A 23,870-nucleotide genomic window follows, 5' to 3' on the forward strand; every position below is an offset into this window, starting at 1 on the left:
CCTAGGCACCCCCTCGGCCCACAACTGTATGCCACAGAGGCAAGAGGGCCCTGCAAGGGGTCCCCAAAGTCACTTTCCGTCAGCCTTTCTGTGTCAGAAAGGCCGGCACGGAAACGCTTTGGGAAACCGACATCATAATCCCGACGGCGGAAACGCCATCCGTAGGAGACTATGGTGCAGTTCCGTTTGGCAGGAAGATTCTGAGAGCCGGTTGGAACAGCATTGGAATGACCAGTTGGTTTACGTTCTGACCGCTGACATTGTAATTGGGCTGTCGGACCACAAACCGACTGCGTCGGTTGGAAAGCCTCTGACTTTGGTCGGAATGCTTCTGATTGACATTGTTATCTGCCCCTATATGTTGAATTGTTTATTATTTACTGTTTATAACTATATATATATTTAAAAAATATATATTTGTGTGTATATTTTTCCAATATTAGTATAACACAACTTTAAAAAAAAAAAAATCATACTTACCATTAAGTATCGAAAAAAAATATTTTTGTGATCGATATTTTTGACAAGATGTTTCTGTACGACAAAATGTATGGTTTCGATATTGTTTCAATGGTCCCCATTTTAGCTAAGAGCCCTATATTTTATGTTTTTTTTTAAAGAGATCCAGCTTTGCTAATAAATTTGAGAAAAATAGATCTGCACATAAACAGAAGATTGCAACCAACTATATAAAATAGAATTGGGAATGAAATGATTAACTATGAAAAATCTGAACTCAAGTCAATCGCTTATTGTGTTTTACGAGTATAAAAGGGAATGCTTCAAACTATGCATGTTTGAAGGGACAGCAGTCCACTCTCATCCTATCTCATAAGCACAGATTGTAGTTTTGAGAGAGCTGACGTACAGTACTCTTTTCTCTGTGGGGTCTAAAATTAGTTCCTGAAGCTTAACAGCAAATGCATTATGGGCCTGATGACGAGTCTGGCGGTCAACGGAGTTCCAGACCTCCAGGGGCATGAAATGGCGGTTTTCTGACTGCCCTATTACAACTAGGGCGGTTGGACCACCATTGCACCGCCACAACTGCCAGGGATTAGAGATCCCAGGCGGTGGTGCGGCAGTCTTGAGTTCACTAAATGCTTGGCGGGACTGCCGCAGTCCTGCCAAACATATTACGAGGTGCCTCTCGGTTAAGGTTTTCATGGCAGTTCTTCTGTGATGGAAACAGTAGTAAAGAGGAAACAAAGCAGACCCCAAAGGGCCTCCTGTTGCCTCAGGGACATGGTGCCCCCCCTGTGCATGCTCCCCAGCCCCTGCACGGCATGGTCTGCACCAGTACATGCCGTGCAGGTACTGCCTTTGATGTTCTCGTTTTGAGGGAATGCCAAAGAACCACCCACCAATGACTGAAAAAGCAATAATCTGGCGGTCGGGGCACACACAGGTTTGGCCGTGTGTCAGCGGGGAGATCCAAAACCGTCTAACTCACAATCAGGACCTATATGTCTTCACCATGAAACTAAGCAGGCCCTGCATCTCACTGTATATGGGACACAGGCTTCCTGGCACATCACATGAACTGTAAACAAGGGTCAAAGAGCAACAAGAAGCAGAGAGAGAGCATAGGATAAGTATCACAATAATCTTCAATGATGCTCGTGTGTACGTTTTTGTCTTATGTGCTTGCATAATTATAATTTGGTCTCCCATTCGTATAATACTGCCAAAATAGTGGGATTTTTGGCATATTGTGGGCATCCATAACTTGATTGCACCGATCACTGGTAGACAATGAGGGCATAGTGGAGATAATTCTAGCCTATTCTATGTCTTGATATAACATGATGTCCACCTTTGATACTGCAAGCCCTGAAATAATGGGGGTACAGTCTTTATATTGTGGACTTCCAAGGCATGCATGTGCCCACTTCCAACCCTCTGTATAAAGCTTTCCGTGAGATAATGGAATTAGTTTGTGGGATGTTGTGATCTCTGCGACCCAGTTTGATCTGCTTTCCGAACTGGATGGATACCACTGCTAAATGAGCTTGTAAAATGACTAACTCTGCTGTGTATTGCGTGATAGTGTGGGGTATGTGGTTTTATTTCTGTACCATGCCCACAGAAGTTTAATATATAATTTAGAATCTACTTAGAAGGAGCAGAATCGAAATATGCATGCAGGTGATATAGGCAATGGAAAATTAATTCACTGTAAATTGAATGCTCAGTGAAATTGTGTTTCATGGGCTGTCTGTAACACTTATTGCTTTTAACACATTTTGTAGGGAAATCTTGTGAGAAATGCAGTATTTTGCTTCCATTGTCTCAAATATTCACTGTGTGCCGTGCCAGCTTGATCCTCTCTAGGGGTGCCAGAGGTTCACCGACTCCAAAAAAAGAGCGTACGCATTTCAAGAGTTCTCTTTCAGAACGTGTGGCCTATTAGCACGTTTACTAAAAAATTGTCCTGAATATTCATTATTTGGCAGCTTTTTTTCCTTAAGATGTTTACATTTCGGTTTTTTTCACTAGTGTTTTGGACTGCTTGGGGTCAACGGAGCAGGAAAGAGTACAACATTTAAGATGCTAACTTCGGACATTCCACCTACAGCAGGCAAAGCGGTGATTAGAACTACCTCTGGGTAACTATTTTAAACACCATTTCTAATTGTATCATAAAAGACTGTTAACTATCAAATTATATTATGTGGCATTGTGAAATGTAAGTTTAATCTGCTTTTGTATCCGGAGATCAAAACTTTACTATCATCTTTGGGAAAGACCTACAAATCTACTCTAAGTAGATGTTTGTATACATAAATATCGATATATAATACAAAATAAGAAATGTCTAAGTATGTGGAAATATGGGCGACTGGAACTAGTATAGATCATCAATCGATGAGTTGGAATTTGCATTTTGTTTCAGATGGTTAGTTCTGCAGGATTTTAACTGTGCTTGGTTTCACTTTAATACGAACCCTGTTGGCATTGAATATTTGCTTGATTTACTCCATTAGTGAGATACAAGACTATTTTTAAAGAAGTTCGACATGACTTGGAGTTGGATGTGGATGAAAATTACTATCGTTATGGTAAAGGGAATTCTTCATGGGGATTTAGAGTTCATTGTATTTTCTATTAATTTCCAGTGCAGTGTTAATTTGCACCGAGATCCTATTTAACAGCCTGCTACATACTGTAAGGGTTTTCCTGTTTTCGGCATTTTAATTTGCCTATACTGCAGGGAATCATTATTCATATTTTTGTCTGTGGGGAAAAATAGCACACAATAAAAATACATCCAAAATAATACTAAATAGAGTTCCTGACTTAAAATATGATCAACGAACGTTGCTCCTTCAAAACAGCCCCAACTGCACAAAAAAGATCGAAGTAGCACAGCCATTGACATTTAAAGCATGAGCTGTGAGTGACCTCAAGCAGAGAGTTGTAAGACTGGAGGAGCAGTACTTCAGCATACCTGGCAGTGGTCATTTTATTTTCACTGGACTGCTGCTGGAATATGCTGTTTTTGACTAACACTCTAGAAAAAAAATATTATTGTGCTATGCTGTTATTGTGTTGTTTTGTGTTGTTGATCTGTTATATATTCTGTTGTGGTGTAATGTTATTGTGTATATGTTTGGGTTGATGTGGCGTGTTGCTGTTTGGGTATTTCTGTGTTTTATTGTGCTATTGCTGTGCATTTACTTGCATATATAAGGCAGAATAGCACTGTTAGGAACTCACTATCATGTTGCAGCCGAAAACAGCTCCAAACACTGCGCTACCGCGGACCTATAACTTGAGCCAACCACAACATATTTATGTTCCCATAGCGAAACCAACAAACGTGTAATGTTTTCAGAGCTGGACACTGACAGAATACATTGTGCCTTTCTGGTAAACTTTAGTAGGACTGGAAATTGCTTTATAACTACTCTATATATCTTAACCTGCATGTAATGTATTTTGTTTATCAAACAAAGGCGGTGTATGCTATGTACTTATTCAAGTGAATTAGGAATTTCGAATTGGATATGGCCGTGTATTGCAACTAACTTTAATGGCGAGGTTGTTTGGAGTGTTTTATTATGTTGGAGAGACAGATCAATGTCTTTTATTTCAGTCCCGAAGGACAAGCAAGCAGCTCATTTTTATACGTTTGACCTTGACGCCAGTGAGGCAAGAAATACAACGAGACAGAGTTATGTTCTCTCAGGGAAGCAAATGGACTCCATGAAATGTACTTGAACGTGAGGATGTTTGTTTCAGTTAGTTGACGAACTCTTTCTGACTTTGCAGTACTGAGGGATACTGCCTAATCACGAAGCCCAAAGCAGCGAAAATATTAAATACTCTTTAAAGACTTTAGGCCCAATTGTTATCAGAGTCGGGTATTTTTTATGTAATTAGTAACAAATTCAATATCACACGCAAATATTGATTCCATGACACCTTCTAAAATAACACAGCAATTTTTTTTTCAAATGCTTCCTAAATTCCTGTGCAACTTACAGATCACAGATCCCTATGTGCGTTGGAACACATCTATCTCTCACCAATGAGAGTGCGACGTTAAACAAATAGGTAGTATTAGGGCGAGTAATAGCAAGAACTATTACCCCCAGGTCCCTTCTGTCCTCGTCCCATTCATTAACAAAGTGGAGATAATCATCTCCCGACAGAAAAAAGAAAAGAGGAATGCTGGAACCCATAGCCCCTCCCACTGGCATTGCATAAGCAGTACTTGCCCAGCATTCCGCCTGTTCTTTTTTTCTTTCTGTCGACAGAATTAGGATGTGGATGCTGGTGCTGCTCCTGCTGGGCTTGAGTGGCTTTCTTTCTTGATATTCCCCACCCCGCTGCCTGGCTGTTCGGTCGGGGTGTCTGGTGCTTTGCCTCCCTTGCTGAGAGACTTGGTTTTCCCAGCCGGCACGCAAGAGTGCTGGTGCGCCGGCCTCCCGGGTCCTTCCGGGTTGCTGGGCTTGTCTTCTTGCCTGGCCCGGTGGATAACATGCCTCGTTTCTTGATTCCCCTGCCTTCCTTCACTTGGATGTTTCTTCGGGACTCTGGGGCGCTTCCTTCTGGGTATAGCCTGACTTCCTGGGTTTGGTGTTGGAAGTCAGGCATTCTGATGCAGTGTGGCTGGCGGGAGTGACTATGACTGGTGGCTGGCCAGGGCGTAAGTACAGCACAGCATTTTTCTTAATTGTTCCCTTTGAGCCCTGCATTATGTAGCTGTGGCCTGTTTGTTTTTGGTCCCAGTTTCTTCCTCATTGCGGATGCGCCACCATTGTGAAATGCTGCAAGCTGTGGGCTTCTGCGATTTGCCTGCCTAAGGTGGGAGAGTTGTTCCTGTCTGCCGGCCCCTCCCCTCGGTGAGTACCTCGTAGCGGTGTCTCTCTTTTTTCTTTTCGTTTCACAGGCCGATCCGGGGCGTGTGGGGCTCCCTGCTGGGTGTCCTTCCCTGCCCTGGCATGGTTCCTGGTTCACCTTGGGCTGGCTGCTGGGGGCCTTGTTCCTGCCTCCCGGCCCCCACGGGGTGGATGCCGCATAGAGGTGTCTGTTGTCTTCCTGCGAGCCATTTGTGCTGGCTGCTCTCTGTGTTGTCCTCGTTCTCGCTGCCTGCGGCCGTTCTATCTTGGTGGCATGTGTTCTGTTCTGCTCTTGGGGGTTCAGCCGGATAAGGTTGCTCTGGCAGTCTGGGGTGCTACTGCTTGCTCCTCTGCCGATGCTTCCTGCTGTCCCTCGTGGTTCTTTCCCTGTCTTTTTGGGTGGTCTCTTTCTGACCTGTCTTTGTTTCGGGAGTTTCCGGAGGTTTTGTTCTGGCCTTTTCCACTGGGGATTTTGTGTTCGTATATTGCCCATGGGCCTGTGCCCATGCTGGGCTGGTCGCAGACCGGCATCTCTGGCAGCTTGTGTGTTGCCTCAACTCCTCCTCCTTGGAGGTTCTCTCCTTTTCTCTCTGTTCCCCTGCTTGGGGGTTCTCTCCGTGTTGGGGTGGGGTGCTGTGGTCTCTGGCTTGTGGACGTGAGTCCCCTCATTGCTGTTTCTGCCTTGTGATGTGTGGGTGTGTTCTTACCTCCACCTTGTGGTGGCTGTGATGCCCGTGTTGCTCTCCTGTTCAGACTTGGGTGCCGCTCTCTGTCCGGTGGTTTTGCCGTGTGGTCTGGTGTCTTGGTGGATTGATGCATCCACTGCTGGGGCCTGTGTTCAACATCGTAGTCGCATATTCAGATCCTGGTTGTTCCACTCAGCCTCTCCTCCTTTCTGTGGTCGATGATGTGTACCATTGATTTGTGTAACAATACACATCTGTTATTCTGCCCTTTGGGGATTCATGTGTGCTTTACTACTACACATGTTCAATCCCCTCTGTCCGGTGCTCTGGTTTCCGTTCTCTGTTGCGGCTCTTCCTGTTTGCTGCTCCAGCGTGCAGCGCTTCCCATGCTGGCCGGCTTCTGCTTTTCTTTCCTTGCATTGCTCCGCTACTACCCTTGCCCCCTGTTCTGTGAGTGGCTGCAGGTTTCTTTTTCTTCTGCGCTGGGGGGGTCTCTCCCCTGCTGTGCTGCGCTGCAATGTGCGGTTGCTTCATGTACTGTGCCTGGTGCTGGATTCTTTCCCTGCAGCCTTGTGTGGTGCTCCTGAGGTTTGCTGGTGTTCCTGGCTGCGTGCAGTAGTGCTCTGGTTTTCGTTGGCTCCTCCCTCCCTGGGGGTGCCTGGCTTCGTCTGGCATCTGGTGTAGCCTGCTCATCCTCGGCTGCTCGGTGCCGTTTCTGGCTCCTTTTTCTCGGTTCTCATCATGGGCCTGGTGCTGCAGTCAACTCTGCTCTGGGTGGGCTCTGGGGCTCCATGCGGTGTCTTGGGGGCCCTCATAGCTGGCTGTGTCCTGTTGCTTTTCCGCATTTTTCCCGCTGTTTGGTGGCCTGGTTGATGTGTTGGCGTGGGCCCGCCTGTGTGTCCTGATGGTGTGGCCTTCTTGGTGTTGCGGCTTTGTGCCTGCTCTGCTTGGGGTTTCCTCTACAGCCTCCCCCCCCCCTGTGTGCTCCTGCTCTCCTCTGCTCTCAGTGGTTCTTTCCAGTGTTGGGCTGTGGCCGTTCCCCCGGTCTGCTACTGTTCTCGTTTATTTTCAGGCATTGCACGGTTCGTGCCTGGTTGGCTTTGGGGGCTGCTGGGGTGCTCTGTTTCTGGGTACTCCTCCTCCCGTGGCCTTCTTTTGGGGACTGTTGCTTGCCGCCCTGGGGTGGTGGAGTGAGCTAAAGAATGATGATGGATTAAACCCAGATCAATTGGCTGGGGGTGAGTGTTTGTATTGCTCAAACGCTCTGTCAATCATCCCCATTGGTTTTGCTTGCTGCCCTGTTTGCCCATGCCTGTGCAGGAACCCCGCCTGGGGTTCCTGGTGCTGGGTGCTTCGGCTGCCTTTGCTTGTCCTTGGGCTGTTGGGGTCCTTGGCTTCTTCTTTGCCTGTTTTTTTTGGTTCCACCTGCTCCGCAGTGTGTGTTCTTCTTTCTTTGGTTGCCTCCTTGGTGCCGCCTGCTCTTTTCTTCCTGTATCTCCTGCTGGGCTGTTGCCTTGTTTGTATTTTGGTCTTGTGTGGTCCGGTGGTTCTGTGGCGGGGTCTCTGCTGCCCTTCCTGGCCTTTGCCTGGTCTCTGTTTTGGGCCTTCCCCGGTTGTGGGTTGGGCTGCCGGCTCCTTCTGTTGAGGCGGGTTGCTAAGCTTCGGTCCTCGCTTCCCGGCTGCATTCTTTTTGACTGGCACTTAGAATGTGAATAACTAATTAAGCACATTCCTGGCTTGAATCCTTTATCTATGGAAAAATTCAATAGACTCAGTTGGACTCTTTCCTTTTGTCTGCAACTTCATTGCAGTGGTTCTTCACTGTGTCTTTGACACATAAAATATACATCTAATCACTGGCTAAACTACTAAATAACCAAAACATCACTACTTACATTTACGCTGATGACACACATATCCTAATCAATTTCAAAGAAAATGGAATAACGTCAATGACTACTTTTTTTACCATTCTTACTTGTATCTCTGATAGGATCACTAATTTGAAAATCCTTCTAGTTGACAATTATAGCAACCAATGGGACAATACCTTATGGCCTCCCCAGTTATTGGACTGTCTCCAACCTGTCCCTTGGTACACTACCTTGTGTTTTGGTTTGACAAGGACCTTAACCTAGATCTTCCAAATGTTGAAGTTCACCCAGTCCAGTCTATATGAAATACATCTCTTAAGGTGATTGTTTGATTCTTAATTTCTCTCATAAATTCCAAGTGGCCAGTATTTTTTCTAAATTGCACCTTGATTAAGCCAACTCTCATTATTTGGGGTTGCCTCTTGAAGTACTACATAAACTGCAAAAGATCCAACATGCCAGGTCCATCTGTGGAATAAACAAATTTATATCAGTAACTATCCACCATAAGTAACATCATAGGCTGTCTATAAGGAAGTGTATAATATTTACAACCTCCTGCATCATGTACAATAGCTATAAAAATGCAACTCCTGCCCTTTTCACCAAAAATAGTCCTTCTTGTAATTTAAGATTGGCTTTTAAACAGAGCCTCAAGGTTTCCTGCTTTAAATACAGAAATGGAGAGGCCGCTCCTTTCGGATTCTGCGAGTAATCACCTGGAATTCCATTCCTTTTTAAATCCATTGTTACCATCATTGTTGCATTTTAGGAAGACCTTAAAAACCTGGTTCTATCATAATGGTTAATAAACTCCCAACTCCACCTTGTTCAGCTGTATCTCTTTGCGCCAAGAGACTCCATTAGAAGTGACAATGCGCTATACAAAAATTCACAAATAAATAATTCACAAAGGCACTGAAGAGTACATGAAGTAGTACTACAGAAGCACTTCTCCGTTTATTCATCACTATCTTTGTGAATTGACTCCAAAGTGAGTAGTCTCATACTCTCTGACTTTGACGTCTATACACTATACAAATCATAAACTATACAGTTCAGTGACTTGACACAGGCTGAGCAACCTTTTGCCCTCCAGGTGGATTCTTCCATTCAGACCCTTGGCACAGGCAATGCTGAATGAATTTATGATGTAGGTTAACTTGTAAATTCAACTTTCTTATTAGAATACATTGTAAGCTCCACAAAGTGTAAAGCTTCAGATTCATTTTTCATTTGTGGGAGCAGGAAACAATTTTCCTGCTTGGTGGTTGTGAAGTTAGAGACAATGGTGTGGTGAGTTGGCTGGTGCTGCTTGTCAGCTGTCACCCATCCAGTTCCAAACATCATCCCATTTAATTCCTAGTCTGCCGCAACTCCTATCCTACAATGTCCCCTTCTGAGCCCCAATTCCACCACCCGCTCTGTTTCCATGGCTGCTCTGTCTTGTCTCCACAAACCTCATACCTACAGGAAGGGTTACATCTCTCCACTAACACATGATTTACTATTGTAAGATATGTCATCCATGGGGACTCCTGCAGCAGGGAATCCTGCCTTCCATCGAATGTCGGTGGGTTTAGCTTTACCTAAGACAAAGCTGACTGAAATCAGGGAACGTCACACAGGTTCATGGCTGAACTTAGGGGCTAATTACAATGGAGGGGAAACCGTCATCGATAGGCTGTCGGTGGCTGTCTCCCTGCCATTGTATGCAACTTTAACCACCCACGATATTATGATGGCGGGCAGACGTGTGGCGGTCATAAAGACCGACCACCATGCATCCAACAGGGTGCGACGAAGGGGCTCGTAGTCCCTACAATGCTGGTGGTGCCTACGAGGCACCGCCGTAGGGATTACCATGTCCCTTTCTGCCAGCCATTTCATGGTTGGTTATCTGCCATGAAAAGTCTGTTGAAAAGGGTCATTGGGGGCCCGAAGCGGTCTCCCTGTCCCCCCTGGCCCTTGGTTGTGGGTGTGGGGGGTACCTATGTTGCCCCCGTCATATCCCTGTACCATGTGACAGGCACTGCATGGTGTCTTCCACCTAGTGCAGGGATATGTAACATGTCCCGTTTTAACATTGCGGCGAGTTCTGCAGACAGCAGCACCCGCCACAATGTAAAATATAGGTATTGCAACAGCCGCAGTGGCGGTCGCATTGAATGCCTACTATGGGACCGCCGGCAACATGTCGGGCAGTCCCAATCCCAGATATGATGGCGGACAGACTGAAGTCCGTCTGCCATCGTAATCAGCCCCTTAGTGACAGACCCAGATTCCAAAGCCTTTAGTGAGACTAGGTGGACCTACATTTAATTAGGGCTGTTATCGATTACATGGCATAGCCTTAAGAGTGATAACGATACTGCCAGTGGTAGAGAGGAAATACTATCCTGGAACACATAATACCACTAAAATGTGAGCAAAAATAAAGCAACAGTAAATACCATTCCACCAGAATTAAGAAAATAGGAAGAAAAATAAATATCAGCTCCAAGCTAGCAATAACCCTTATATACATTCTTGCTAATGGTACTATTGGTATTTCAGGAGATGGTGTGGTGAGTTGGCTGGTGCTGCTTGTCAGCTGTCACCCATCCAGTTCCAAACATCATCCCATTTAATTCCTAGTCTGCCGCAACTCCTATCCTACAATGTCCCCTTCTGAGCCCCAATTCCACCACCCGCTCTGTTTCCATGGCTGCTCTGTCTTGTCTCCACAAACCTCATACCTACAGGGAGGGTTACATCTCTCCACTAACACATGATTTACTGTTGTAAGATATGTCATCCATGGGGACTCCTGCAGCAGGGAATCCTGCCTTCCATCGAATGTCGGTGGGTTTAGCTTTACCTAAGACAAAGCTGACTGAAATCAGGAAACGTCACACAGGTTCATGGCTGAACTTAGGGGCTAATTACAATGGAGGGGAAACCATCATCGATAGGCTGTCGGTGGCTGTCTCCCTGCCATTGTATGCAACTTTAACCACCCACGATATTATGATGGCGGGCAGACGTGTGGCGGTCATAAAGACCGACCACCATGCATCCAACAGGGTGCGACGAAGGGGCTCGTAGTCCCTACAATGCTGGTGGTGCCTACGAGGCACCGCCGTAGGGATTACCATGTCCCTTTCTGCCAGCCATTTCATGGTTGGTTATCCGCCATGAAAAGTCTGTTGGAAAGGGTCATTGGGGGCCCGAAGCGGGCTCCCTGTCCCCCCTGGCCCTTGGTTGTGGGTGTGGGGGGTACCTATGTTGCCCCCGTCATATCCCTGTGCCATGTGACAGGCACTGCATGGTGTCTTCCACCTAGTGCAGGGATATGTAACATGTCCCGTTTTAACATTGCGGCGAGTTCTGCAGACAGCAGCACCCGCCACAATGTAAAATATAGGTATTGCAACTGCTGCAGTGGCGGTCGCATTGAATGCCTACTATGGGACCGCCGGCAACATGTCGGGCAGTCCCAATCCCAGATATGATGGCGGACAGACTGAAGTCCGTCTGCCATCGTAATCAGCCCCTTAGTGACAGACCCAGATTCCAAAGCCTTTAGTGAGACTAGGTGGACCTACATTTAATTAGGGCTGTTATCGATTACATGGCATACCCTTAAGAGTGATAACGATACTGCCAGTGGTAGAGAGGAAATACTATCCTGGAACAAATAATACCACTAAAATGTGAGCAAAAATAAAGCAACAGTAAATACCATTCCACCAGAATTAAGAAAATAGGAAGAAAAATAAATATCAGCTCCAAGCTAGCAATAACCCTTATATACATTCTTGCTAATGATACTATTGGTATTTCAGGAGATGGTGAACCAACAAGCACTTACTGCACTTCAAGAAACCATACAACAAATGAAAGAAAAAAGGAGCTGAGGACCTCAGAAAATGGACAGTTAAAAGAGAAAAATAGACATGAGAGTTGAAAGAGAAAAATGCACATTATTTCACTTAAAGCTGTAGAGTGGTACTTTTAGGAGCACATTAGGCTTTCCAGTGCCTCGTTAGTCCCTAGGTTTAAGGGGCGGGGAATTAAACACAGAGTATGCATTCTGTGACACAAGTGCTTCTGCCAGTATGACTTAGATAAAGCTGACAATGCAGAGCATTTCATCAACATTTTATTTTAGCAACATGGCATTTGGTTTCCTTTGCAGAAACAAACTCCCAAAGTATGGACTTGTGTCAGAAAAATAGAAACTCAATAACCCTCACCTGCAGGGTGTTTTACCTCACTGCACATCGGGTCCATTTATTGATTTCACTGCTGTGACCTCCATACATTGCATGACAGTACTGGACCACGAAATCTAGTGACAGACAACCTGCTCTAACTTGGGTGAAACAACCATCACTATGGACTGCCATTGTAAACCCTGTGGTTCCCTACCTCTAAATTGGGCAGGAAAATTGCCAGGTTGGGAATTTGCCATTTTTTGCCAGCTTCGGCAAATCCGTCCACCCGTAAATGAGAATTAAAGTCTACAGAAAGTATAATTCTGAACATATTAGTACTAACTTCATGATTATGTTGTATTAATGCTCCCTTCTTGCGTCTTCGGGCGCTCTTTTTGGGAATGTAGGATCAGCACTCATCCTGAAAACAAAAGAAAGGTAATGACCAGGGAAAAGTCACCTAAATGAAAAGAACATAGAGCATTTGAGACCCAAAAATTACAAGAATATTTAATAAGTTTCTTTGAAATGTATTAACACTTATCAACCAATCATCACTTTTGTTTGTTGCCTAAACAGGAGTAAACAAATAATTCACAAGAATGTGTTTGAATGTTGAATTCTTTTTTCTTCTGTTTAGAAAATGCAAAAAGTAAATGGATATTCATATTATATATGCCTCTGGCCTTGACATACAATCCACCATACACTTAGGGCCAGATTTAGTAAAATTTTATATTCTGCATTTTGCATTTTACATTCTGAAGTACACATAAAATGAGGAAAATGGCTCAAGGGATTGTCTTTACGCAGGAAGGTTATTCCTTCCCCCACAAAAACAATATTCCTTGTAATGCAGTGGTGCAAGGGTGCCTACGTTGGCGCTAGGCTTCCTGAAATGCAACAGCGCAATGAGAGAGAGCAGAAATGCACCATATCTTAGTAAGTTGCCTTTGATAGTGCTGATTGGGCCCACAATGTTGTCATCAGTCAGGGTTAAGCTCTGTTTTCCCCACTAAATTCTGCTTCTTCTCATCCTCAGTGATGGACCTTGGAATTTTGTATTAGGAGTCAGAGATCAGGTTCAACATCTCAAACTTACTTTTATTAACAGTCTATTTTCAGTCAATGATGGGAGCTGTATTGTCATTTCAAAGCTGCATTTATCATTAAAAGATTAGTAAAGTTATTTTCTTTATTTTTGGTCTTTATTTAATTAGGCCATAAATCAAATAGGTCTACAGAACCCTAATCAAAAAGAATAATTTGACCAAAACCTCTTTATTATAAAATTACATTACGCGTGTTCCATAATGGAATATGTTTCCTGCCCAGCTTTATATTTGAAGAACCCATGAAGAGTTTGAATTCAATGGAAAAGAGTGAAATCAAAGGAGCATGAAGCTTCACAGGCAAATTAGAGTAACAGAACTTCCCACAAAGAGTAGTTCATAACACTGAACTGAGTCTCAATAAATCCAAGAAGGTCAGCAAACAGTTGCAGTAGCAAACTGTCAATTAAAAAAAGTACAGCAGAGTGGAAAACATTAGCAACAGTAGCCACAACAATCAAAGGTCTAACTCTGGGGCATCCACCAAAGAAAACGTATTGAAACTACCTAGGAACATGCACTAATATAAAAGTCAAGAAACATGTTGAATACATTGTAGCAGGTTTCTTCCTTCATGAACAAATCAAAAAATAAAGCTCTTTGGTAAGCAGGTTCAGCTCCTCCGTTCCCATGGAAATTCATGCAGATTAAACATTTTATGGCATGATTAGCTACAGACAGTCTTCCGTGATATGATTCTGGAAACATCAGGCAAAGTTCTCATAGGCATTAAACACAGATTGACCTTCCACATGTACATTTGTTTCACTGCGAGAACAATGAGCTACTAATTAAAAGACAAAATCACTGTTAGGTAATGTTAGGTATTTTCCTCAATCAATCATTATTGTTTAAATGCAAAACTTATTCTAGTCAAACTTTTATATGAAACATAAGAAAATAGGAAGGTCATGACATTCAAGAATAAAAATGTTGCCTAATAAAGTAATAAATGTTGTTCAACCGAAAAATTCTCCAGTTATAAAAACATCTCTAAGCATGTTATTATTGGGTCAATCTTCTAAATCACGCTGTGCATGTTTCAGCAATATTGAGTTATTTTCTAGCAAGGAAACATACTTGCTTCATAGCCTTTCTATGTCCTACATGAATAACAATGATTGCCTACTGCGGTTAGCACATTACAAATGCGTGTCAGTTTAACATTAGGTTTTACATTTTATGGCACATTTAGCTTACTATATTAATCAATTTTCCGTTCTAACTAGTTGACTCTATTACCTTGCTGCCCTGCATTGCATGAAAGGTTTGTAAATCTGGCCCTTAGTGTCAGAGCTTTCTCTATCTAAACACTGGCCGTGCAACTCCATTAACAAAGTATCTTCCTATTGAACACTAATAGTAAGACAATACTACCGGTTAGTATTTGATATCACCCTCATTTTTATATGAAGGGCCTGATTACTAGTCCGCCCGCTGCCACACCGCCAAACCAGTGGTCAGGCCACCTGCCAGATAACGAGTATTTCTCGTGTCTGGCAGGCATTTTTTTACATTCTCACGCGGTACCTCAGCAAATGGGCACCACAATGGGAACGCCAAAAACTGCCCCTGCATGGCACGGACTGTAAAGTCAATGCCGTGCAGGAACTGGTGTGCATGCTCACTGGGGGCACATGGCGGCCAATCTCACTACTCTCGGCTATGGCTAAAGTTGGTGAAAAAATGGCATTTCGGCAGCTGAACGAGTTTGTTGAATCGTCTGGGGCTCTCCACCCGGCACTATCAGGGTTCCGTGCTGCCCACAGCACGGAGTCTGCATTAGTGGAGATCTCTGAAGCGGTCAGGGAGTGTCTGGACAAGACAGAAATTCTGTTGTATGGCCATTTCCCCCCTAGTTTTAGAGACTCACTTTGGCCAGCTGGCTTTCCGATGCCCTGTTCAGTAAATGTTCCCGCTAAGAACTTAGGGGTCTGGTTCGGAGTAGACCTACGGTTCGAGGCGCACATTAAGAAACTGACAGGGTGCTGCTTTGGGACCCTAAAAGCGCTGCGGGAGTTTTTCCCTATCTCCCTTCCACAGCAAGAGAGTCAGTGGCAAGGGCATTAATTCTCTCGCGTCTTGACTACGCTAATGCCTTGCTGAGCGGCTCCCCGGCCTATCTGGTGAGGCGCCTCCAAGTTATTCAAAATGCAACCGGCAGATTGCTATGTAACATCTCCAGCCGTGTGAGTGTAAAGAATCATCTACAGAGATTGCACTGGCTGCCAGTGCCTCAACGGATTGTTTTTAAAATTCTTACACTGGCGCATAAAGCTATTAATGGGCAGGGTCCTGCCTATTTGATGAAACGATTTAGCCGGTACACGCCCAATAGACCTTTGCGTTCTGCCGCCCAACATCTGCTTCAGGTCCCACGTTTTCAGCGCTCTCGGCTGGGAGGGCTGTCGGTTGCGGTGAAGGCCGCTTCCACCTGGAATGATCTTCCATTGTTTTTGCGAGCTACCCTTAATTATGGGCCATTTAAAAAAGCCTTGAAAACCCATTTGTTTAAGCTGGCTTTTTAGTTTTCTGTATCTGAGTTTTCTTTTCTGTTTTTTCTTCTCTCTTGTCGCGCCAGGATACTCTGGCAGTAATTGAGCGCGTAATAAAACAGCATATTAATAATAATATTAATTTTTTTACATTCTCACGTGGTACCTCAGCAAATGGGAACCACAATGGGAACGCCAAAAACTGCTCCTGCATGGCACGGACTGTAAAGTCAATGCCGTGCAGGAACTGGTGTGCATGCTCACTGGGGGCATATGTTGTGGCCCCATGTGTGCATCCACTTAACGTGAGGCACCAGGGGGCCCTGTAGGACCCCCTTTGTTTTCTCTCCACCATGGTTTCATGGAGGAGGAACCGCTATGAAAACCGTGGTGGAGAGGAAACTTGTATTATGCTTGGCAGGACCCCAGTGGTCTTGCCAAGCCTATTAATGCCTCTACACTGTTATACGACCGTTCCCTGGTGGCTGCGGCCGGGCAATGGAGGTCCGACCACCCTAATTGTAATCGGCCGGTCTGGAGACTGCCACTGCCATGCCCCAGCATGTCTGGCGATCCATGGACCACCAGACTCTTAATCAAGCCCAAAGTGTTTGGTAACCTTTACACTTTTCTGCTCTATTGAACTTTAGTTCAATATGATCAATGTATACTTAGCAAAAATATTTTACTTTGAAGTTCAATGCTATAGTTGATTGGACATGGAGGTGACGCCTTGCTTCTGTAATGTGGTTAGTGGGCTGTGTGCATTTTGTTGGGGTCTGTGATTCATCTGATCCTCTGGAGGTGACCTGGACACCAGATTTAATCTGTGCACATGTTACACATTTTTACTTGTCTGTGCTAGATGAAAGTATGAGACTGCAAAACATACAGATTGTTGTCCATGATTGACCTACCTACCAATAAAAATACTTAATAAAGAAAATTCTCTACCTGAACCATGACTGAACATTTGGGACCATTATATTGTTGATGTTTATGTTAAAGTCATCCAGCATAGAAAAGTGTTCTTTGTGTGGAAATGCAAACATTTTGTGATATGCCATAAGGAAGTGGCTCACTTTTTCAGCCAAAAGGGGTGTGTGTGTGTGTGTGTGTGTGTGTGTGTATGTGTGTGGGTGCGTGTGTGCTTGTGGGTGTATTTTGAGTGTGTGTGTCTGTGCAAAAAGAGAGCGAGAGAAATAACGAGAAAGCGAGAGTGTGTGTGTATGTGTCTATACAGAGCTTCATTTCAAATACATAGATTGTTTTTGTGAAATTGGGAGTCGTTTGCGGGCCTCTCGGGGAATAAAAGTCATTTAGAAGTGTTATTCATCTTATAAGAAAAAAGGAATGAAGATGGACTTAGCTAAAGTCAAACATCCTATGTTGATCTGTAAAAAGAAGTTCAAACTAAAAGTGATACATTTATTTATGCATTTATTATTAACTAATTTCCAAGAAACATTGTAGACAAAGAAAATACTAAAACATACTTTGACATCATTAAAATATATAAAAGAAAGAAAATGACCTGTGTAAAGTTAAGACAAGTGGCATTTGAGATACTCGAGTAATCCTTTAGTCGATAGTTAAAAGAGCTAGAACATCTTGTTGGGACATCAAACTTTAATAATGTGCACCACAATGATAGTCAATGTACATCAGCTTACCAATGTCATTTGATTGTTGTGCACTTGAGTAATCCCCATACCTAAGGATTCAACAGATAATAGAGTGGCCAGTTTTTCAGAAATGGTGAATATTCCATAGTTAAAAAATATTGGATGAAAAACCTTTTGCCTCTCTTCTAAAAAGAGGAGACAATCTAAGTGAAAGTAGTGAATATTATATTTTATGCCTAAATCACAAATGTGGTCATCACTGGAGTCAGTTTTAAGTCTGAGACTCCTAATCCTCCAAATCTGATCAATGTTCAGATATGCATTACAGATATTTTTGAAAATATTTAATCTCTGTCTTTACTCTTGCTAATTTCTAGAACGATTTTATTGAGGTAGAATTATTCAACATAATTATATTATTCTCAGATTCAGTTAGACATTTAAATTAGTATCTCATATAAATATGCTTGCCTCACCTACTTTTAAAATATCATGTAGTAGAGGAGGAGCGTTTTTCAATCCATTTTATGATTTAGGGAGTATAAGAAATGCAAGAAACAATATGTTGTGAAAAGCTTCCAAGATGGCAAATCCAGTTCCAACATTAAGGCTTGAATCATTTTGTTGGAGGAAACTCAAAACTCTTTTTAAAAAGGCCCCTTCCATTCTTTCACAGTCTACTCTGGAGTTGAGAGCCAATAACTCGGTTCCGTGGAGAGCCTGAGGATAAACTTCCCTTGGACAGCCCTCCTTAAGGGTTTTAAGGAAAGGCAGCCATATGTGATATCAAATCATTTAGGAGCATTAGTAGATGAGTAAAGTGTGTATTTTAACATCAACAGATGTTTATCACATCCAAGGTTATCTGTAAAATAAAGTCTAAAATATTAATAGATGTTAACTTGCTCCAAAGGAACATTTTGCAAAAAACTGTTTTAAATTGAAATCCCCTGGTACTAAAACAATTAAATTGAGTTTTTATACCCTAAAGAAGACAAATCATAATGGTATTTCTTAGACCTTCATTGAAAGATGTATCATTGGGTATACTGTAAACACTAATACAAACATAGGGACATCTTACCCTCTTAGAGACAACTGGCTGAACAGTATAAAACATAGTAAATGTAACTCAAACCAAAATTGCTGAACCACACGTGGAACGGCCTAACCCTTGAATTTTGGCAGTTCTAGAATAGACTATACAACCATCAACCTTAGCATTTTCTTTTAACTTGGTCTCTTTGAAAAATGTAATAATGTGTTTGCACAGATTTTCCATAAAATGCTTCGATTCTGAAAGAGGTACAAATCCATGAACGTTCCATATCAAGATTCATGAATTAATGGGCTGCTCCTCTGTCTTAAATCAATTTTTCAACAGTCCTGATTGTTACTGTACCAAAGGATAGATCTAGAGGGGGAGTTTGAGTAATAGGATCAGGCTTAAACATATACTTTCATATTATAATGGAGATTCTCATTCCCAATGGGTCTGCTCGGCTGGCTCAACCTTTTCCCTTTTAAAGTGCCAGTATGAAAGGACTTCATGAAACCCCTTTTCCCATGTTAGATTTCCACGTCCCCATTTTTCAGGACCTCAAAAAATAATACTGTCTTCACATTTTAGTGCTGATTTAAAATCATGGCCCTCATTATGATGGAGGGCAGACCGCCACCGACAAGCTGTCAATGGTGGTCTGCCTGCCATCTAGGGCATCTGTCTGACTGCGGTATTATAATGTGGCCAGTCGGACCGCAGGGCACGGGGGTAGGACTGCCACCTCTGACAGGATCAAAGATCTTGTCGGGATGTCGGTCGGATTCCTAATCCCTACAATGGAGGCGGTGCCTTTGAAGGCACCGCTGTAGGGACTAGGATGTCCCATTCCGAATGCCTGTTGATAGTGTTCTTACCGCCATCAACAGGCAGACAGAAAGCGTCTTTGAGGGCCGCAAACATGGCCCCCATCCCCGTGTTCTACTGCTTAGTGGCCTGGAGAGCACATGTACTGCCCACCCACACATTCATACACATGATGCCTGGCACATAGTGCATGGATGTGCACAAAATGCATTTTTACAGTGTGCTTGTGCTGCAGCCTTTTTCCTGCCCGCAGCACAAGCCACACTAGAAAAATGCTTGTCCGACCGCCATTGTAATGAGGCCCACAGTGAGTGTACAGATACAAGTTTCTTTCTAGGCTTGAACTCTTTATTGGCCATACCTCAGCAATTCTTCCAAGAAGAGCAAACTTATTGGCAATGCCAGGGGTGGTTCTAAAGACCTCAAGCCGTTTTATGGGGAACCATGAGATTGTAAAGAGGAAGGGACAGCTATCATATTTTCAAGAGCAAAATTAAATGTGGTTACTTTTGGTTTTTCTGTCAAGCATTTACAGAATATGACTAACTTTTTGGCAGGATTTGAACAAGACAATGGCCTACTATGAGTAGTGAACTTTGTTCCTTTTGTCAACTAAATATTAAAGCAGTAGACTTTCTAAACATGTAGAGAACCCTATTTTTACCATACATTTCACCAATTTTAGACTAACCTGGGATGTGGTGAAGCAGAATCATTTGAGGGCTTCAATGGACCGCTATATAACAATTCAATTCTTTTTTTATATTACATGATCATCCTTTTCCTCTAGCGTGGATCTAGTACTTATCTATAATTTTATTTCTTCAAGCAATTTAATTTGTTTAGCACATTGAATATTCATTAAAACCAATGCCACAAGCATACTTAGGAGAGTTAGGTGTTTACCCACATTTAGGGAATTCATATAGAATTCCCCAGCTATAATACCTATTGAATGACTAAGTTCATTCTCAGAGATATGAAAAGTAGAACAGTTGCAGACATTTATAGATGAGTGCCCCGATGTAGTTGCAAATGGATATTTAGCCATTGGACAGGGTTAGCAGGATGATGAAGAAAGATGCAGAGGCCTCACCTCATGGTGACAAAAGTAAGTTATGTTTTAGACATTGAAAAGTATCCAATCTCAGCAAATATTTCTAAGTAACTGAGGTACAGATTTACCATAGGGTTGTGTTGCCCTTGTGTTATGCAGAGAGATGCAATGGCATCCTAATCCTTAAGTGAGATTGACAAGCCTCACAAGGCCACCTTGCGTGGCCCTGCGTTGCTTGGTAAATCTGGTGTAACACAACGCAAGACACAGCCTCGCGTTACTCTGCACCCAAAAGGCGTTACATGGGTAGAGACTGTTACATAGTGTAGAGTGGGGGTTCCCATGCATTCACCCATGTATTTTGGCACATATTTCCACAGGAAGGAGAAACTTCTTCTTACTAGAGGAAAGTGTTGTGCTTTCTTGATCATTTGGGGACTAATTGTGTGGTGCCTCAATGCTGTGCCTCCTCACATAATTAAAGACTTATTTGAAAAATAAGTTGATATTGCTGTAGTATTATTTCTACATTTAAAATAAATATATAAAATTAACGTACATGATTATTTATTATAAAAATATTGTAATATTTATTTATTAGTTAAACACATACATTAACACATGCGGAGAGCTCCACCCCAATTATATATTTTGCAGCAATATATTAATGTGGTTCCATGCCGGAGCCCTCAACAGCGGGTGCAGGCGTTGGGCCGAAGCAATAGCCGAAATCAATTTTTCAACAAAGGACGCCGTACTCTGGAACTTGGACATTGTAATTTATTTACAGAGCCAGTCTGTCACACCAACGCGTTGCAGACAGCATGGCCTTTCTCATGGTAGGGAGCACTACTATTACATAAGTATACACTCCCATTGAATTCTGGAATTTGTAGTCTAATTCTAAATTATATACAGATTACCTCTTGATAGAATCATCATTTTCATTTAGTAAACACATTGTTTTGCTAGACATTTACCGGTTACTAAGCAGAGTGTATTGTGCACAGTTTGCATTTTGCATAGATTGTACAGTGATGAAATCTTCCAATATTGTCACATTCCAAACACTTTTTTGTAGTTATATTATAGTACATTCAAGGCAATACTAATCTATGCATTGTGATTTTTATGGCATTTTGTTTGAGACTTGGTGGGTATAGTACCCCTGATTTTGTTTAAGATCTAGTTCTAAGATTTGTCTGAATACAACAAATGTTTTATCACATTTTCATCCTCATGATGCATAGATTAGTATTACCTTGAATGTACTATTCATATCAATGTGACTATTTCACTAACTACGAAAAAGTAAGTGTTTGTCTTTCACAGTTCATCATTCACCATGCAGCTGGGTCTGGTGGCTCAGTGGACTAATACATCTACTGCAGAGGCCTGTGTTTGACCTCATGGTCACAGGTTCAAAACCCGGTGGCTCCACTCAACCTTTCATCCATCTGAGGTTGATAAAATGAGTACCACTGAGTTGGATAACAATAAACATCTGTTATTCAGTACCAAGATACCTACGGGTGAACGTGTGCTTTACAAATACATATGTTATGTTATGTTTTGCGCTGTGTCAAAAACAACCACATCCACACCTTGGTGGTCATGATGAATGGCACAGAAACACTTCCTGCATAGGAACAAAACACGGATCATTCCAACCACACACCCTACACAGTGTTATGTGCTACCCATGTAGGCAACCACTTCAGGGCCTCACATAGGGGTAGTAAGTGCTATGTAAATGCTGTAATGAAATATAATGAATTAAAGTAAAATGATTTTTCTATTTTTAAACTAAAACATAAATTCCTACCTAAAGTAAAAAATATTATGTATTAATAATTATGAAAAGTGATGTATAGAATTAATTTAAATTAATGTAATTACAATTTGTTAAAATATTGTTGCATTCATTTTTAAATTCAACATAGAGAGAAGAACTCTGTTTATTTAGAACCTAGTCTTTAAACTTCATGGTCATATAAAATTCAGAACACTGTATAAAAACCAATCAATAGCAGGACAATACAAGATTTATAAAATCACACAGTTACTTTCTGTGCTACTCCACGTATTTACTTCTATACTAAAATCAATTTCATCAATATTCTAATTTATAAAATCATTAAAAGTATAAAACCCTCTATACATAATAAAACTGGACAATACCAATCTTTACAATAAGGGCAAGTTATTTACATTCAGCATTATTCATTTACAATAAAATCTTAGGGCCATTTGAGCTTGCTTCACCTCGATTTTTGACCTTCGACTTTTGTGGGAGATGGTGTAAGAGTAAATTCCTCACTGTACTTTCTTAAGCTTTTCCTTGCCATTTGGCTGACCCCTCTCAGATAGTTGCCAAGTGCAATTGCTATATCCAAATGTTCCATTCCTATCAGTAAATTAGTTGCTTGGGCTCGTAGTCTTATGTCATGTTTTATGAATAAGGGTCGTAGAACCGTTTTCTCACTTCTATACACGTAAGACAATCAAGTAATATGTGCAACATTTCACACTTGGTCCCCAGTCCACACTTACATATACCGTCAGGATATAGCATTTCTGTCTTAACTCTCCCCTCCATTAGCCAAGGGATGGTACCAATTTGGATTTTCAAAATATCCCTCCTAAATCCATAATTCGGCAGGGTTTCTAAATACGGATACCATGCATCATTTTCCCATGCTTCTATCATATATTGGACTGATTTTTTTTATTTCTCAGGTATCCTAAGTCCTGCATTCTGGAATGCTCCCTTCCTTGTGCTCTGAGTGCACTCTTCGTGAAGTCTACGTCTAAGGAATTTTGATTTACACCCACGTTTAAACTCAATATTATCTCCTTTATGCCTCTAATGCCCATCTTTGGCTACTATGGCGGATTTCATCACTGCACCAACGTGAAACCTTTTGGACTTCCCCTTGGGATTGGCGTTTCCAGAATCTTGCCACCGCCATTTTGGTCTGGCTATTCCATCCTATCGTTCCTATTTCTAATCTAATTGCCTGTATCATTGCTGACTTAGGCAGGGACAGTAACATTTTTAGAGCCTTACCTTCCTCCCGATCCCATCCCCATTTTTCACTATATAGGAGCACCTCTACACCATACAGTACTTGGGGGGGGAATCATGGCTTCGTAAGCCTTTAGCGGGGGTTTGTGTGACAAGTCCCCATAATTTTTATTACATTTTTTCAAACCACAAATGGAGGAAGATGCTTTTGCATTTTGATTTTCCAAATGTTTGTGCCATTTTAAGGAGGATTCGAACCATAGGCCTAGATATTTATATTCTTTTACCGTTTCAAATTTTGTTTTATCTAGATACCAACTAAAACTCTTGGACCATTTTCCGAAGCACAAGATCTTTGTCTTTTACATATTTACTACTAGCAATTTACCCATACAGTAATCATTGAAAGCATTTAGTTTTCTCTGTAACCCTAACTCTGTCTGGTCAATAATCGCTAGGTCGTCTGCATACAACAGGCTTGAGACCTTTCTTCCACTCATTCTAGGGCTAGCACTTTTTTCTACCTCCAATGCTGCTGGCAGATCTGCTAAAAAAATTAAAAAGAGGAGGGGGCTAAGA

At 42.4% G+C, this 23,870-nt stretch overlaps 1 protein-coding gene across 1 annotated transcript in view; it reads left to right on the forward strand.

Moving 5' to 3' along the window:
- Positions 1-23,870, forward strand: part of ABCA13 (ATP binding cassette subfamily A member 13) — a 2,470,580-nt gene that overhangs the window by 2,002,185 nt on the left and 444,525 nt on the right. The window contains exon 47 of the mRNA XM_078686273.1: positions 2,500-2,609. Coding sequence (XP_078542399.1) covers positions 2,500-2,609 — 110 coding nt within the window. The remainder of the gene's footprint in view (positions 1-2,499; positions 2,610-23,870) is intronic.

Source organism: Lissotriton helveticus, chromosome 4_1 (assembly GCF_964261635.1).
Source record: "Lissotriton helveticus chromosome 4_1, aLisHel1.1, whole genome shotgun sequence".
In the NCBI taxonomy this organism is placed as follows: Eukaryota; Metazoa; Chordata; class Amphibia; order Caudata; family Salamandridae; genus Lissotriton; species Lissotriton helveticus.